At 40.2% G+C, this 13,904-nt stretch overlaps 1 protein-coding gene across 15 annotated transcripts in view; it reads left to right on the top strand.

The window, feature by feature from the left end:
- Positions 1-13,904, top strand: part of BPTF (bromodomain PHD finger transcription factor) — a 149,689-nt gene that overhangs the window by 93,220 nt on the left and 42,565 nt on the right. For 8 of the 15 annotated variants that reach the window (XM_060645640.3, XM_060645645.3, XM_060645639.3 and 5 more), the window contains 8 exons: positions 967-3,277; positions 7,538-7,662; positions 8,713-8,841; positions 10,587-10,737; positions 11,077-11,200; positions 12,710-12,956; positions 13,319-13,480; positions 13,698-13,849. In XM_060645640.3, the coding sequence (XP_060501623.3) occupies positions 967-3,277; positions 7,538-7,662; positions 8,713-8,841; positions 10,587-10,737; positions 11,077-11,200; positions 12,710-12,956; positions 13,319-13,480; positions 13,698-13,849 (3,401 nt within the window). The remainder of the gene's footprint in view (positions 1-966; positions 3,278-7,537; positions 7,663-8,712; positions 8,842-10,586; positions 10,738-11,076; positions 11,201-12,709; positions 12,957-13,318; positions 13,481-13,697; positions 13,850-13,904) is intronic. The other 7 variants (XM_060645649.3, XM_060645652.3, XM_078438279.2 and 4 more) reach the window with 3 other exon arrangements.

Raw genomic sequence — 13,904 nt, 5'->3', positions numbered from 1 at the left:
CTTGTCTTTCTCTGATGATCACAGCTTTATTGAAACATAATTCATATTCTAGATAATCTACCCATTTAAAGGGTACAATTTAGTGGTTTTTAGTATTTCACTGAGTTGTTCAACCATCATCACAGTGAATTTTAGAGCATTTTCATCACCCCAAAAAGAAACCTCATACTCCTTAGCAGTCGGTCTCCAGTCCTCCCTAACTCCCCTCACCAGCCTTAATGTACTTTCTGTCTCCGGATTTGCCTGTTTTGGACATGACGTATAAATGGAATCATGTAATATGTGGTCCATTGTGATTGGCTTCTTTGACCTGGCGTCATGTTTTCAAGGGTCATCCATGTTGTAGCAGGTGTCAGGATTTTGTCATTCCTTTTTATTTCTGCGTAGTATTCCATTTTGTGGATGGTGCCACATCTTGCTTATCCACTCATCGGTTGATGGCCATTTGGGTTGTTTCTACTTCCTGGCTGTTATGAATATTGATATGAACATTCATGTTGGGTAAATACCCAGTAGTGGAATTACTGGGTCATTAAGCTAACTCTGTGTCCAACCTTCTGAGGAACTTACATTGCCTTTTGTGAAAAGCTGTATTTTAAAAACTAGGTAAGATACTAGCCTTAAGGTATTTTATGACTACAAAATATTTTATACCGAATCTTACATGAAGGTACTGGTGTATGGAGTAGCTGTCACAAGCTAAGTAGTTTCTCATTGTAACATTCTATTTTCAGATGCTAAGAATATTTAAATATTTACAATATGTGTGTGTTTTTTAACATTTTATAAAGTTTAGCCCTGTCCATTGACCTATCTTAATCCTATGTCAGGAGCTTTCAAATATATATTTATATTTAAGCCCTTGAGTGAAAATAAGAACCATTGGTAGTTTTTAAAATAAAAATATTATGAGTTCCACATTTGAGAGTAAAAAATTTCACTTACGTAAATGTCTTTATTTCACAGATGTAAAAGAAGTTTTAGATTCTGACAATGATAAATCCTTTAAGGAAGAACCAATGGAAATAGATGATGATGTGAAAACAGAGCCACATATCAATTGTCAGGAAAGTTCTCAAGTAGATGTGGTCAATGTCAGTGAGGGTTTTCATCTAAGGACTAGTTATAAAAAGAAAATTAAATCATCCAAACTAGATGGACTTCTTGAAAGGAGAATTAAACAGTTTACACTGGAAGAAAAACAGCGCCTTGAAAAGATGAAGTTGGAGGGTGGAATTAAGGGTATCGGAAAGACCTCTACAAGTTCTCTGAAAAGTCTTTCTGAGTCTCCAGTACTAACTAAAGCAAAAGAAGGGTGTCAGAGTGACTTGCTTATTAAACAAGAACAAAGCCCTAATGCAAGTAATGATAAATCTGAAGATTCGATTCGGGGATGTTCACAGAGCGATCCCTCAATTCTTGGAATCAGTGATCCTGATCATACAACAAACAAACTTTATCCAAAAGATCAAATGTTAGATGACGTCTCCATTCAGAGTCCAGAGACAAACTGTCAGAAACAAAATTCCGTTGGAAATGACATAGATGAGAGTCTCTCTGAACCTACCGGTAAAGGCCAGGAACCTAGTAAGATTAACACCAAAGGAAGTGATTTTCTCGTTGATGACTCCAAACTAGCCAGTACAGATGAAATTGGTACTTTGATCTATAAGAACAAAAAACCACTTCTACAGGAGGATAATGACACCATTGTTTCTCCTTCCCAGAGCCCTTCACTTCCATCAGTACCTAAAAGTATCGATGATAGAGATATCCCATCTCTGTCAAAAGCAATGGACTTTGAAGGAAAACTGGGATGTGACTCTGAATATAATAGCACTTTGGAAAATAGTTCTGATACTATGTCTATTCAAGACAGCAGTGAAGAAGATATGATTGTTCAGAATAGCAGTGAAAGTATTTCTGAACAGTTCATAACTCAAGAACAAGGTATTGAAGACTTGGAACCATTGAAACGTGAGTTTGTTTCAGATCAGTCCACTGGAAACTGTGACAAGAGACCACAGAGTAAGGTAACTGAAGCAAATGGTAAAAAAACAAGTCAAGAACAGAAATTAGAGGAGAGATCAGTTAAATGTATTGATCAAGTCAATCTAAAAAGTAGCACTGACAAAAAGAATAATGAAAATCGAGAGTCTGAAAAGAAAGGACAGAAAGCGAGTACCTTTCAAATAAATGGAAAAGATAATAAATCTAAAGTATATTTGAAAGGGGAATGCTTGAAAGAAATCTCTGAGAGTAAAGTAGTAAGTGGCGATGTTGAACCAAAGCTTAATAATATAAGTAAAATAATTCCTGAAAATGATATTAAGTCTTTGACCATTAAAGAATCTGCTGTAAAGCCATTCATGAATGGTGATGTCATCATGGAAGATTTTAATGAAAAAAACAACATGGAAACAAAATCATGTTTACTGAGATCTTCTGATGCTGGAGGTGACTACCAGGATGGCCTAGAGACCCTGCCTTCAACCAAAGAGTCTGAGAGTATACATACTACCACACCTCCACTGTCTTGTCCAGAAAGCAGTTCAACAAATCAGGTAGAAGATATGGAAATTGAAACCTCAGAAGTTAAGAAAGTTACTCCCTCACCTGTTACTTCTGGAGAGGAATCTAACCTCAGTAATGATTTTGTTGATGAAAATGGGCTGCCTACCAGCAAAGATGAAAATGTCAACGGAGAGTCTAAGAGGAAAACAGTCATCACAGAAGTCACCACTATGACATCCACGGTGGCCACGGAATCAAAAACCGTAATCAAAGTAGCAAAAGGTGATAAGCAGACTGTGGTCTCTTCCACAGAAAACTGTGCCAAATCCACTGTCACGACCACCACTACAACGGTAACAAAGCTTTCCACACCCTCCACGGGCAGCAGCGTGGACATCATCTCTGTGAAGGAGCAAAGCAAAACTGTGGTCACCACAACAGTGACAGACTCACTGACCACTGCAGGAGGCACGCTGGTAACATCTATGACCGTGAGCAAAGAATATTCCACAAGGGACAAAGTGAAACTCATGAAGTTTTCAAGACCCAAGAAGACTCGTTCAGGTACTGCTCTGCCATCCTATAGAAAATTTATCACCAAGAGCAGCAAGAAGAGCATATTTGTGTTGCCTAATGATGACTTAAAAAAGTTGGCCAGAAAAGGAGGAATCCGAGAAGTCCCTTATTTTAATTACAATGCAAAACCTGCCTTGGATATATGGCCGTATCCTTCTCCTAGACCAACCTTTGGTATCACTTGGAGGTATGTACTTTAAAATGTATTTGGGGAAGGGAGAAAGTCTTAAAAGCAGTATCTAGAAGGCGTATCTCTCTCTCTCTTTTTTTTTTTTTTTGGTAAAAAATGAGATATAATTGAGATAAGACAGGGAAGCGGAAATTTAATGGGCCAAGTTAGTAATGGAAATAAGATACAGAGAATCTTGAATTTGGCCAGCTGGGAGGTACCAAAGTTTACTTAGGGAAAAATGTTAAAAGACTGAAAAAAATATGTGGGAATTCTTTAAAATGAAATTCAGTTTTACTTTTCACAAGACGGAAGAAACAGGGAAAACGTAGTTGTTTTTGTGGTCTGACTTTCCAAGTTACTGCCATGTGTTTTCCTGGGGAATGAGAGAGTTACAGAATTGGATAATCAACTTTCTGGAGTTTGGTATTTTATTTCTATTAGGTAATTCATAAAAACATAAGATACAGGAGACATGCCTGTGAATCACACAAGGTCCATCATGATGTGGAAATCTTCCTAATGTAATTTATTTGCATGATAAACATGTGTTTTTGGAGTTCTCTGTTATTTATGTGCGAAGAGGTGGTCCCAAGAGGGTCCTGAGGAACGATTTTTTAAAACCCAGAAATAGTCTTAAATTAAGGTTTTCTGGGCATTAAGCTTTGGGGATGAGTCATAAGTACGTAGTACTGTCCGTTGTAAGATCGTGTAGTTTTATATTGGAAAGGATCTTAGAAATTCTTATCTTTTATAGATGTGGAATAATTTGCCTCTGGCCACAGAGGGACAGAGTTAGGAATAGTGCCCGGTTTTCCTAAACCCCCAGTCCAGTACTTTATCTGCTATATCACATTTTCACATATCTGTCCTTGCTTTGTCCTTTTTCATGTCCTTGTCTTTTTATCTTTTCACCCTCACCACTGGAAAGGATGAAACATAAACACCGAAGACGTAAGAGTTGTGTGGGGCATGCTCAGGAGTCAGGAACAGTCTTGATTTCTGCTAGATTTTGATAGGAACCTAAAATTATTTCAGCAAGTGACTGAGCAGACTCCATTTCACGTTAGGCTTCATTTCTGTGTATCTGTGGTCCCACTTTCTGTAAGTTAAGATCATACCTCTGTGTGTGTGTGTGTGTGTGTGTGTGTGTGTGTGTGTGTGTGTGTGTGTTTCTTTTATATTACAGCTGGCTAGTATGATCAAAGAAAACCAAAACCAAAACGAAGTGTAAATGAGTACTCTCGATAAAGAAATTAACTTATTAATATGACCAGTCATATTTGGTTTGACCAAGGTTTTTATAACTCATCTTTTGATTTGAATTAAAATATCACTCCATTACACATTCAATAGAGACAGCTGAAAAGTACAATTTCTCTGCAGGGCCTGCAATGAAGGATTTGCAGAATCCTGCAGGGAATCAAGGAACTCTTCATTACAGTTCATGGATTTATAGGATTACTCTGCACTTTTCTGCTTTCTTCATTGAGAGCGGTCCCAAAGTGTATCCTTGACTGTCCTGCAGGTAACTTCTTTCCCACTGGAAAAGTTACTATGTACAAATACTTAATTACAATGACCTGGCAGTTGTGGAGGCCGACCTTTCTGCTCTTTTCTTTTCTCAAGTGGAAGGTAGGCTCAACTGGGAAGTACTTTTCTCTGAACCAGTTCTGGTCACGTGTTGCCCAGGGCCCTTTTCTGCACGGCTGGGTTTCAGGAGCCTTGTATTGTTATGTTTTAATATGCACTGTGGGCACCACTGGTATCTGTTTAGTTAATTTCTCATTTTTTAATGGAAGGAAATACCTTCCTGTACATTTTAAACAGACATTGCCATCAGATTTATGCTAACGTCTGAATTTGCTGAAGTTGAGAGAAACATAATCCCTTTTATCTAACAGAGGCATGGGTAAATATGTAAAATATTCTTGACTTTAGAATGCATTTTTAAAAAGTGTATTGCTGGAAAAATCATGCATGTGAAATGCATTTTTATACTCACACTTGAATCAATTATGTCTGATGCTTAGCGTAGAAGCTAAGAATGTCAGAGGTGCATGTTTGATCTTTATTAATTTAATGGTAAGGCTGAGCAGTAGTGAAAAGTGAAACTTGTCTTGTCAACTCATTAGGCCTCTTTTTTCTTCCACGCTGTCCATTCCCTTACTTCCTTTCTCCTGGGCCCTGATTCTGTGTTTCATTATCACTTTGAACCAGTAGTTGTCCCCCCAGCTCTGCCCCAGTGACCCTCCTAAAAGGCAGATCTACCCTGTGAATGTTCTGACTGAGCTGAGCAGGCCTTCAGCTGCGGGGCAGGTAGGGGACAGCCTCCGCCTGTACACCCCCATCTGTGAGAAGCACTTCCCTTCAGGACCCATCCTACGCTGCAGACGCTTCCGAGGCCTTACTACGGATCGCCTTTAATGCTCTTCTCTTACCCTTCCACTTGGTGCGGCACGTCTGGCTCTGCCTTCCTCTCTCATGCCAGCTTCATCTCTCGCCGCACCGCCACCCCCCTGCCCTCCGGTCGTAGCACGCCACATGTGGTTCCCGGAGGAAGCGTGTGCTGTTGCACACTTTCCTCCTGAGCATACATACGTGTGTCCCTTGCCCTTGTGCAGCCACCCCCACATCTTTGTCCTTTGAGACTCCAGCAAAGCTCTGATCCCCATCCCTGAGCCGAGTCAGGTGCCCCTCGTGCTTTCCTCTGTCACAGCTCCTGAGGATACAGGAGCAGATCATAATTCACATCCCTGTCTCCAGCTCCTTTCGGGTAGTCTAAAGCACATGGAAGGCACGCAAGTATTCTTCCAAGGAATGCACGAATGAACAGGCTTCAGGTGTGTTCCTCACCTGGCGGTGTTTCCCTTGTGAAATAGAGACGCACTGAAGTTGCTGTTTGACTGTAGAGAGTGATCTGGGGAAGAAGAGAGAATGAGAAACATTTCTCTTTCCAAGTACAGCCCCATTTGGTGTCCAGAGTTCCCTAGGCATTTCTGTAGGGTGTGGTCTGAAAGTGACACGTACTTCCCCCCTCCCAGGATACCCCTGCAGCGGTTAGCGTTCGCCCTCCCATTCGAGCATTGTTCTGTCCAGGTCACAGGATTCACAGGGCGGCAGCACAGCAAAGGAGGTACTGGTGTCCCAGGTGGAGATGGGAATGTAAGAAGCTGCGGCAAGTTTTTGGCTAGAGCGGTCCCCTTCTCACACTGTTCATTTCCCCAGCTTCATGTTTAGCATAGAAAGCATTGCCTCTTATTATACAAATTGTCTAAGGTCTACCTTATTCTACCTCTCTTAGAGGAGGGAATTATTTTAGTTTTATAGGTTTTCTGTACACCACAACCAGTTTATTTATTTACGTATGTGGATATGTCACCAGAGTGTTTAATTACTCAAAGACCACTAATAGAGAATTGAGACCCAAGGGCTTTTTAAAAATATTTTACGGTCAGTTCCATTTTGGGACAAAATATTCATTGCCGTTGTAAATCCGTTTTGAAATGTATCTTTAATATTATTTTCAAAGGAATATCTAAAATGTTCAATAACTTTGCACACAGTGCTTAGTAAAAACCTGCACACAGATTCCTTTGTCTCCTGATCAATAACTAATCTAGCATTACCCTTTTTTATTATTCGTTGTGTTGTAGAACTCTAAAGCTACTAATGTGGTTCAAGTGTTACTAGTATTGACAGGCATTCATCATCCAGTAGTTCGTGTTTTCCAGAACTACCATTTGGATACAGAATTTCTGTTCATGTGGAAAGGTCTTACTGGGTTTGTGGGGGGTCTTTTTGTTTTGGGTTTTGAGACAATTTAAACAGTTTCACTTTGTTTCACCACAAATCAGTTAGTTAAGATTTTATCCTTCAAAACTCTTACCGCATTTAGTAACACAATTACGTCTCTGTGTTTTGTTCTCCTTTGTAATTTCTCTAGCACATATTTTGGAATTAGGCTAAACGTTATAAAATCTTCATAAATTCTTGCCATATCAGTCTTACAATGAAACGTGCTCATTTTACAAATTTATATGGCGTTTGAAGTGACATACAGACCCCTTTTAAGTTGTTAGATGCATGGTATGCCTAGGAATAAAAAAGTTATTTTATTAAGGGACACGCAATAGCCAAAGTGCTTACAAAATTGTATTGTAACGATTAATAATGAGAACTAGAAATAGTCCTTCAGTTTAATAATAGAGCGTGTGTGTGTGCGCGCACGCGTGCGTGCACAATCCATATGTAGTTTTTCTTGGGTTTTTCTTTCAGGTATAGACTTCAGACTGTAAAGTCCTTGGCTGGAGTGAGCCTTATGTTACGGTTACTGTGGGCAAGTCTCAGATGGGATGACATGGCAGCCAAGGCTCCTCCAGGAGGAGGGACCACACGGACAGGTAAGGGCTTTTCCTTTCCTAGTCTAAGTTGAAAAGAGAAAATCACTTGACAGTTCACTTAATTTTAAGCATTTTTGTTATTCATTAAAATATAATGCTTGGGAGGCACCTGGGTAGTTCAGTCAGTTAAGCGTCCGACTCTTGATATTTCGGCTCAGGTCATGATCTCACAGTTCATGAGTTCGAGCCCTGCGTCTGGCTGAGCTGACACTGTGGAGCCTGCTTGGGATTCTCTCTCTCTGTCTCTCTCTCTCTCTCTCTCTCTGTCTCTCTCTCTCTCTGTCTCTCTCTCTCTCTGTCTCTCTCTGCCCCTCCCCAGCTCGCGCCCATGTGTGCTTCACCGCCATCAAAAAAAAACCACACAGGGCGCCTGGGTGGCTCAGTCGGTTAAGCATCCGACTTCGGCTCAGGTCATGATCTCGCGGTTTGTGAGTTTAAGCCCCGCGTCGTGCTCCGTGCTGACTGCTCAGAGCCTGGAGCCTGTTTCGGATTCTGTGTCTCCCTGTCTCTCTGACCCTCCCCCGTTCATGCTCTGTCTCTCTCTGTCTCAAAAATAAATATACGTTAAAAAAATAAAAAAAAAAACGTCCAATATATATATATGGCTTGTGTTTTTAAAATACAGCTTCGCTAAAGTTTGGTAGCACATGCTGTGAGATACTGGGGGCTAGGAAAGGGGGTTAAATTATAAGGTGAGGCACTTACATGTGAATCAGTCTGAATTTTTAAAAGATCTTATTACAGAGAACAAATCAGTTAAACTGGGACATCCGGAACCCTATGCTTGCTGCTTCTCTCTTCTCTTATTTATTTTGACTGTTTGCCACCAGAAACCAAGCTGCCCCCAAACAGCTCAGTTTAGAAATTTTCAGTGAGGAAGAAACTCAGTATTGTTGCAGTCCAGCAATGATCCTGAAGTCACTGATGAATCAAATGTTTTCAAAAGTTTATTCCATGTGTGTCTCCTTCTTAAAGCACCAGATGTTGTACTTTTCTAGTCTCTGACTATTTTAGGTGGTTATTAATACTATGTGAATTAAATCACCATAGAAACCTCTGAAACTGAAATCACAACGACAGAGATAATTAAGAGGCGAGATGTTGGTCCTTATGGCATTCGATCTGAATATTGTATCCGGAAAATCATTTGCCCCATTGGAGTTCCAGAAGCACCAAAAGGTAAGGAATAGAAAGAACTCTGTTCTTTGTTACTGACCTGTTGGCCACATCTTTTGTGAATTAAAATTGGATTAAAATTGTTTCCTTATCTCTTCATTCAACTTCTGAAGAAGATATCTTTTGATACTCAATAAAATTAACAAGATTCCACTAGACACACAGTGATACCTATAGGCATTGCGCCGAACGCAGGGAGGGGTACCGAGAGCCGTAATGATAACTTCTTATAATCAAGCTGTGGAACAATGATTGACACCAGACCATCGGCTCCAAGAGGGCGGCCACCGAGTCCCATCTGGTTTGTTGTAGTCCTGACACCTGCTGCAGAATCAGACGCAGGAGTGGTCACTGAACATTTGTTGGCTCAAGAGTTAAAGCTGTTTTGAAATAACGTCAGGGGGAAGAAATGATCTAAGAGGCACAAAGAGTGATTCAGGAAACATTTATGGAGCACCTACGTGGGGGCATTAGACAGCGAAGACATGGAAGAACTGGATGTGGCCCCTATTCTCAAAGAAGCAGAGAAAACGTTATAGTGTTGTTATAATGCTACCACACGAGCATCAAAACTGTTACGCTAGAAAGAGTTCAGTCAGGTGACCAGACTCAAGAGCTATAAATAGATGAAAATCAGTGTTATTTTATAAGTCCAGTAAAACCATTCAGGAAAAAAATCTGTTACAAAATGGGCAAAAAGAGAATGCTGTCCTTAGATATAAACATACTATTTAACAGAAGTTAACTGTCCCAAAATGTATAAATTTAAATTTTGAAATTTGATTGAATTAATTCAAAGGTTTATCCTGGAGAATAAATGAGAGTAGATTTTTTGAAAAGAACTTCAATAAGGGGTACCTGTCCTAGTAGAATGATGAAATAAATAGTAATGTAATTAAAACAGTGCTGTCCTGGAACAGAAGTAGCTCAGTCGATAGGCAGAGAAACAGATGGAAGAGGCAAGTTTCTGACCAGTCTTTAGTCTTGACCCCAGAGCCTTCAATTCAAACCACTGCAGTCTCCTTGAGTCACTTTTCTTTCCTCTTACCACTTTGGATAACCTAGGTCCTTCTGCTATTTCAGCTGCTTCCCTGCTCCCTGAACAAATGGGAAGGTGCAATGCTCGCCTCTCCCTGCTTTTTCTTTTTAAAATCTTACATTAGGAGATTTTACCTCTAGTTAGTAGTTTCTGATCCCTTCTTTACACGGGCAACTTTCAAATTCCCCTTCTCAGTGCTGTGATGGGGAGATACACATTGCCAGAGCTGTATGTACATGGCAAGGACACTCAGCCCAACTAGGTGCGAGGAACACGGTAGGCTTCTTGAAGAATGTTGTATCCACGGTGGGGTCTGCAGGATGAACAGGCATTAGTCATGTGAGGGGGAGCGAAGCCAGGAGGAATGTTACGGGCAGATGTAACAGGCTCTTAGGCCTTTTATATCAGGAGCGAGCAGACCTGGCCCATGAGCCTTGACCCGTCACCTGCTTTTGTTAATAAAGTTTGATTGGACCACAGCCATATGTACTCACTTATGTATGGTCTCTGGCTCGTTTCTTGAAAACAAAGGCACAGTTGAATAGTTGTTACAGACACCATCTGGCCCACACAATATAAAGTATTTACCATCTGGCTCTTTAAGAAAAAGTTGGCCAACTCTTGTTTTTCATGATCTAAGAGGAGATGTCAGAAGTACTGCAATTTTAGAAGCTATATTGCTTAAAATACTCTGATTTCTTTTCCAAAGAAACACCTACACCTCAGAGAAAAGGCCTTCGATCGAGTGCATTGCGGCCAAAGAGACCAGAAACACCCAAGCAAACTGGCCCTGTTATTATCGAAACTTGGGTAGCAGAGGAAGAGTTGGAATTATGGGAGATCAGGGCATTTGCTGAAAGGTAAGGAAATGGTTAACATGTGCTCAGATACTCGAAGCTTTTATCACTTCAGAATTGAAGAATTGCCACCTCAAAAGTTTATTCAGTATGTCCTAGTTAATTTTACTTCGCCTTTGGATTTTAAGTGCTAGCTATATATCATCTATTAAAGTCCTATTTCTAATTTTAATGTGTTGTATCCACTTGTCAGTTTCTAATTACCTTCTAATGTTCATTTTTGAAATCGAAATAATTTCACATCTTTTTAGAACATGAGAGTCAACCAGATGTCACTTAATATTTGATGCCGAATGCCTCACAGTGTAGTTTCTGACAAAATTTCTCCTTTGTTTCCTGCAGAGTGGAGAAAGAGAAGGCACAAGCAGTTGAGCAACAGGCTAAGGTTAGTGAACAGAAGAAGGCAGAGGACTTCAAGGCCCAAATGGAGGCTCACCTCAAACAGCAGCGCTTGGCTGCCCGGCAGGTGGGGGAGTTGGTACTAGTCCCACCTGGCAGCGAGTTGACATTTTTAGCCAAATCCATGCACACCAAAAGCACAGTGTTGATATATTCGTGTGGTTTGACTTATTATCTAAAATTCGACGCATAATTTTTTGTTGTTACTAAAGTATAGTTGACACACAGTGTTACATTAGTTTGAGGGTAATTTTGAAGTACGTTTTCCTGCAAAGTTCCAATCTGTAAAATCTCTGTAGTCTATGAGAAAGCAAATTCTACTAAAACTCTGTAAGAGTTTGGTGTGATTTTTAAAAATGTATTTAAAATACTTATTTACAAATGCAGTCAACATTTCCAATTTTGAAGGCATATCCTCAGCACCCTCAGGAAATAACTACCTAATATGTGTTCAGTTTCCTTGTCTCTCTTTTTTTTTTTTTTTTTTTTTTAAACTGATTGAATCAGGTGACATTTCTAAATATACAAAACTAAACTTTTCTTCTGAGGAATGAGAAACTGTGTGAAATACCTCACGTTCTGTTCACGCGCATAGGATGTTCACAAAAGCACTCCTGTCGAGACTGGCTGTGATGTCGCCGGTGAGCAGTTTGCAGTGGCAGGAGATAGTTCAGCATTGCAATATTATCTTAGTACACCTCTCACCTCCAGCAGTAGCTAGCTCTGCCCAGGCCAGAGTCTTTCTGAGTCTCCGTTTCCTCATCTTTAAGTTACAATACCAGCAACTCTATTGGGTCCGTCTGAGCATTAAAGAAGATAATTATGACAAAGCGTTTGCCATCAGGTTTGAAATCATTGGCACCTATGTTTTTTTTTACATGTGGAAGCTTACACTGTCATGTTGGTAAGGTCAGGAAATGTTAGCAATCTATGATGGAAGGTGTACAAATTGGCTTTAATAACCCTCTATTGTAATCGGGCTGTACTTCCCTGCGTAAAATAGTCTAAAATAATTTTTCGGAAAAAAAATGTTTAAACTGAGTAATATAAGAAGTTTAAAAAAGATGTTTTCTTATAATTTTCAACTTGCTTGCCTGTATGTCAACTTGGATAGTGATTATTTAAATACTGACCTGTGTTTTATAATCGGATAAATTAACACTACAGTAAACCAGAAACGTTGTACAGTTCCCATCATTTGCCATGTGCTCTAAATCCCACCGCTGAGCCGCAAGGTGTTCCTGTCTTCAATAAGATGACCTGTGTCTCTTTTATTTGCCATCTGAAAGGTTGGACGTTTGTATAGGCTGGAAAAATTTGATTGTGCTTCATTTTTGAATGAAAGACTTACTACTTTCAATAAAATAGGTGTGGTTTGGAGTCATAAAAATATTGGCCTGCATCAAGAAATTAAATTGAAGGGCAAATTTAAATACGTAGGTTCAGAAATAGAATATTTTAGAAATTTGGTGCAGTTTCTTAGATTTGGAGAAATAGTGGGTGGACTTCTTGCAGAATGGTATTGTTTTTATTTGGGACTCTTTCGGTTCATGTTTTCTCTCCCTGACTTTTCTAGAAACGATTGGAACAGCAGAAGCCTACGGCAACTGCAGCTTCCACCACTTCCCCAACGAACAGTACGACTAGTACCATCTCCCCAGCGCCGAAAGTGATGGTGGCCCCCATAAGTGGCTCAGTGACGACCGGAACTAAAATGGTACTAGCTACCAAAGTTGGATCTCCAGCGACAGTGACATTCCAGCAAAACAAGAACTTCCATCAGACCTTCGCTACGTGGGTTAAGCAAGGCCAGTCAAACTCAGGTACACGACTGTTCTTAAAGAAAAGATTGCTTTCATTCAGGAAAAAGAAATTTCGATCGTTTACCGACTGAGATGAAACATTTCTTTAGAGAATTGTTTTCTTCCTGCAGCTGATTGAGCAATCAAGCTGCCACGGTTGGTTTGTTACAGATAATATTCATGATATGACATGAGTGAAACTCCTCTCTTCCATTATTTCCCTCTCAACATTTACATAGTTCACTTACTTTGAGTGGAGAGGAATGTTTTTCTTAAAAAGACAAGAATGAGCCACATTTCATGCCTTGGTGCCCTTCCTAGAAGTCACTACGTTGCTGGTTATTTTAAATCTAAAGCTTATTAAATGTCTTATACCCCATTAGCCACCAGCACAGCTGCCACATCTGCTACAACCATTGCCAGCACAGGTCAGACGTTCCAAATTACAGGCAATCCAGTCACTATGGCAGGAAAAGTAATTACCAAACTGCCACTTCCTGCAAACAGCAAGATTGTCGCTGTAAATGTGCCAGCAACGCAAGGAGGTAAGGGAAATGTGAAGAGTTTTAATTCACATTTGCCAGATCATACTGTTGCCATTATTTTTCATTTCCTTTTCACTGATTTCAGTCCTTGGACCTCACATTCTATGTAGCCCACTATAAAACCCTGCCACACGTAGTTTCTCCTCAGAAACCCAGTGACACCTGATGCTTGTTATGAAAGGGGCAGTTGCTAATGACTTCTTCATCTTCTTTTAAGGCGTTGTTCAAGTACAGCAGAAAGTCCTGGGTATCATTCCATCAAGTACAGGTACAAGTCAGCAGACCTTTACTTCATTCCAGCCCAGGACAGCAACAGTCACAATTAGGCCCAATGCCTCAGGCTCTGGAGCAACCTCAAGCACTTCACAAGTAAGAATTCTTTACAGACTCCTTTTGTTTTAAAGCGTCAACCGCATCAAGTTGA

The sequence above is a fragment of the Panthera onca genome, chromosome E1 (assembly GCF_046562875.1).
Source record: "Panthera onca isolate mPanOnc1 chromosome E1, mPanOnc1 haplotype 2, whole genome shotgun sequence".
Classification (NCBI taxonomy): domain Eukaryota; kingdom Metazoa; phylum Chordata; class Mammalia; order Carnivora; family Felidae; genus Panthera; species Panthera onca.
This window is presented reverse-complemented; position numbering and strand designations above follow the sequence as displayed.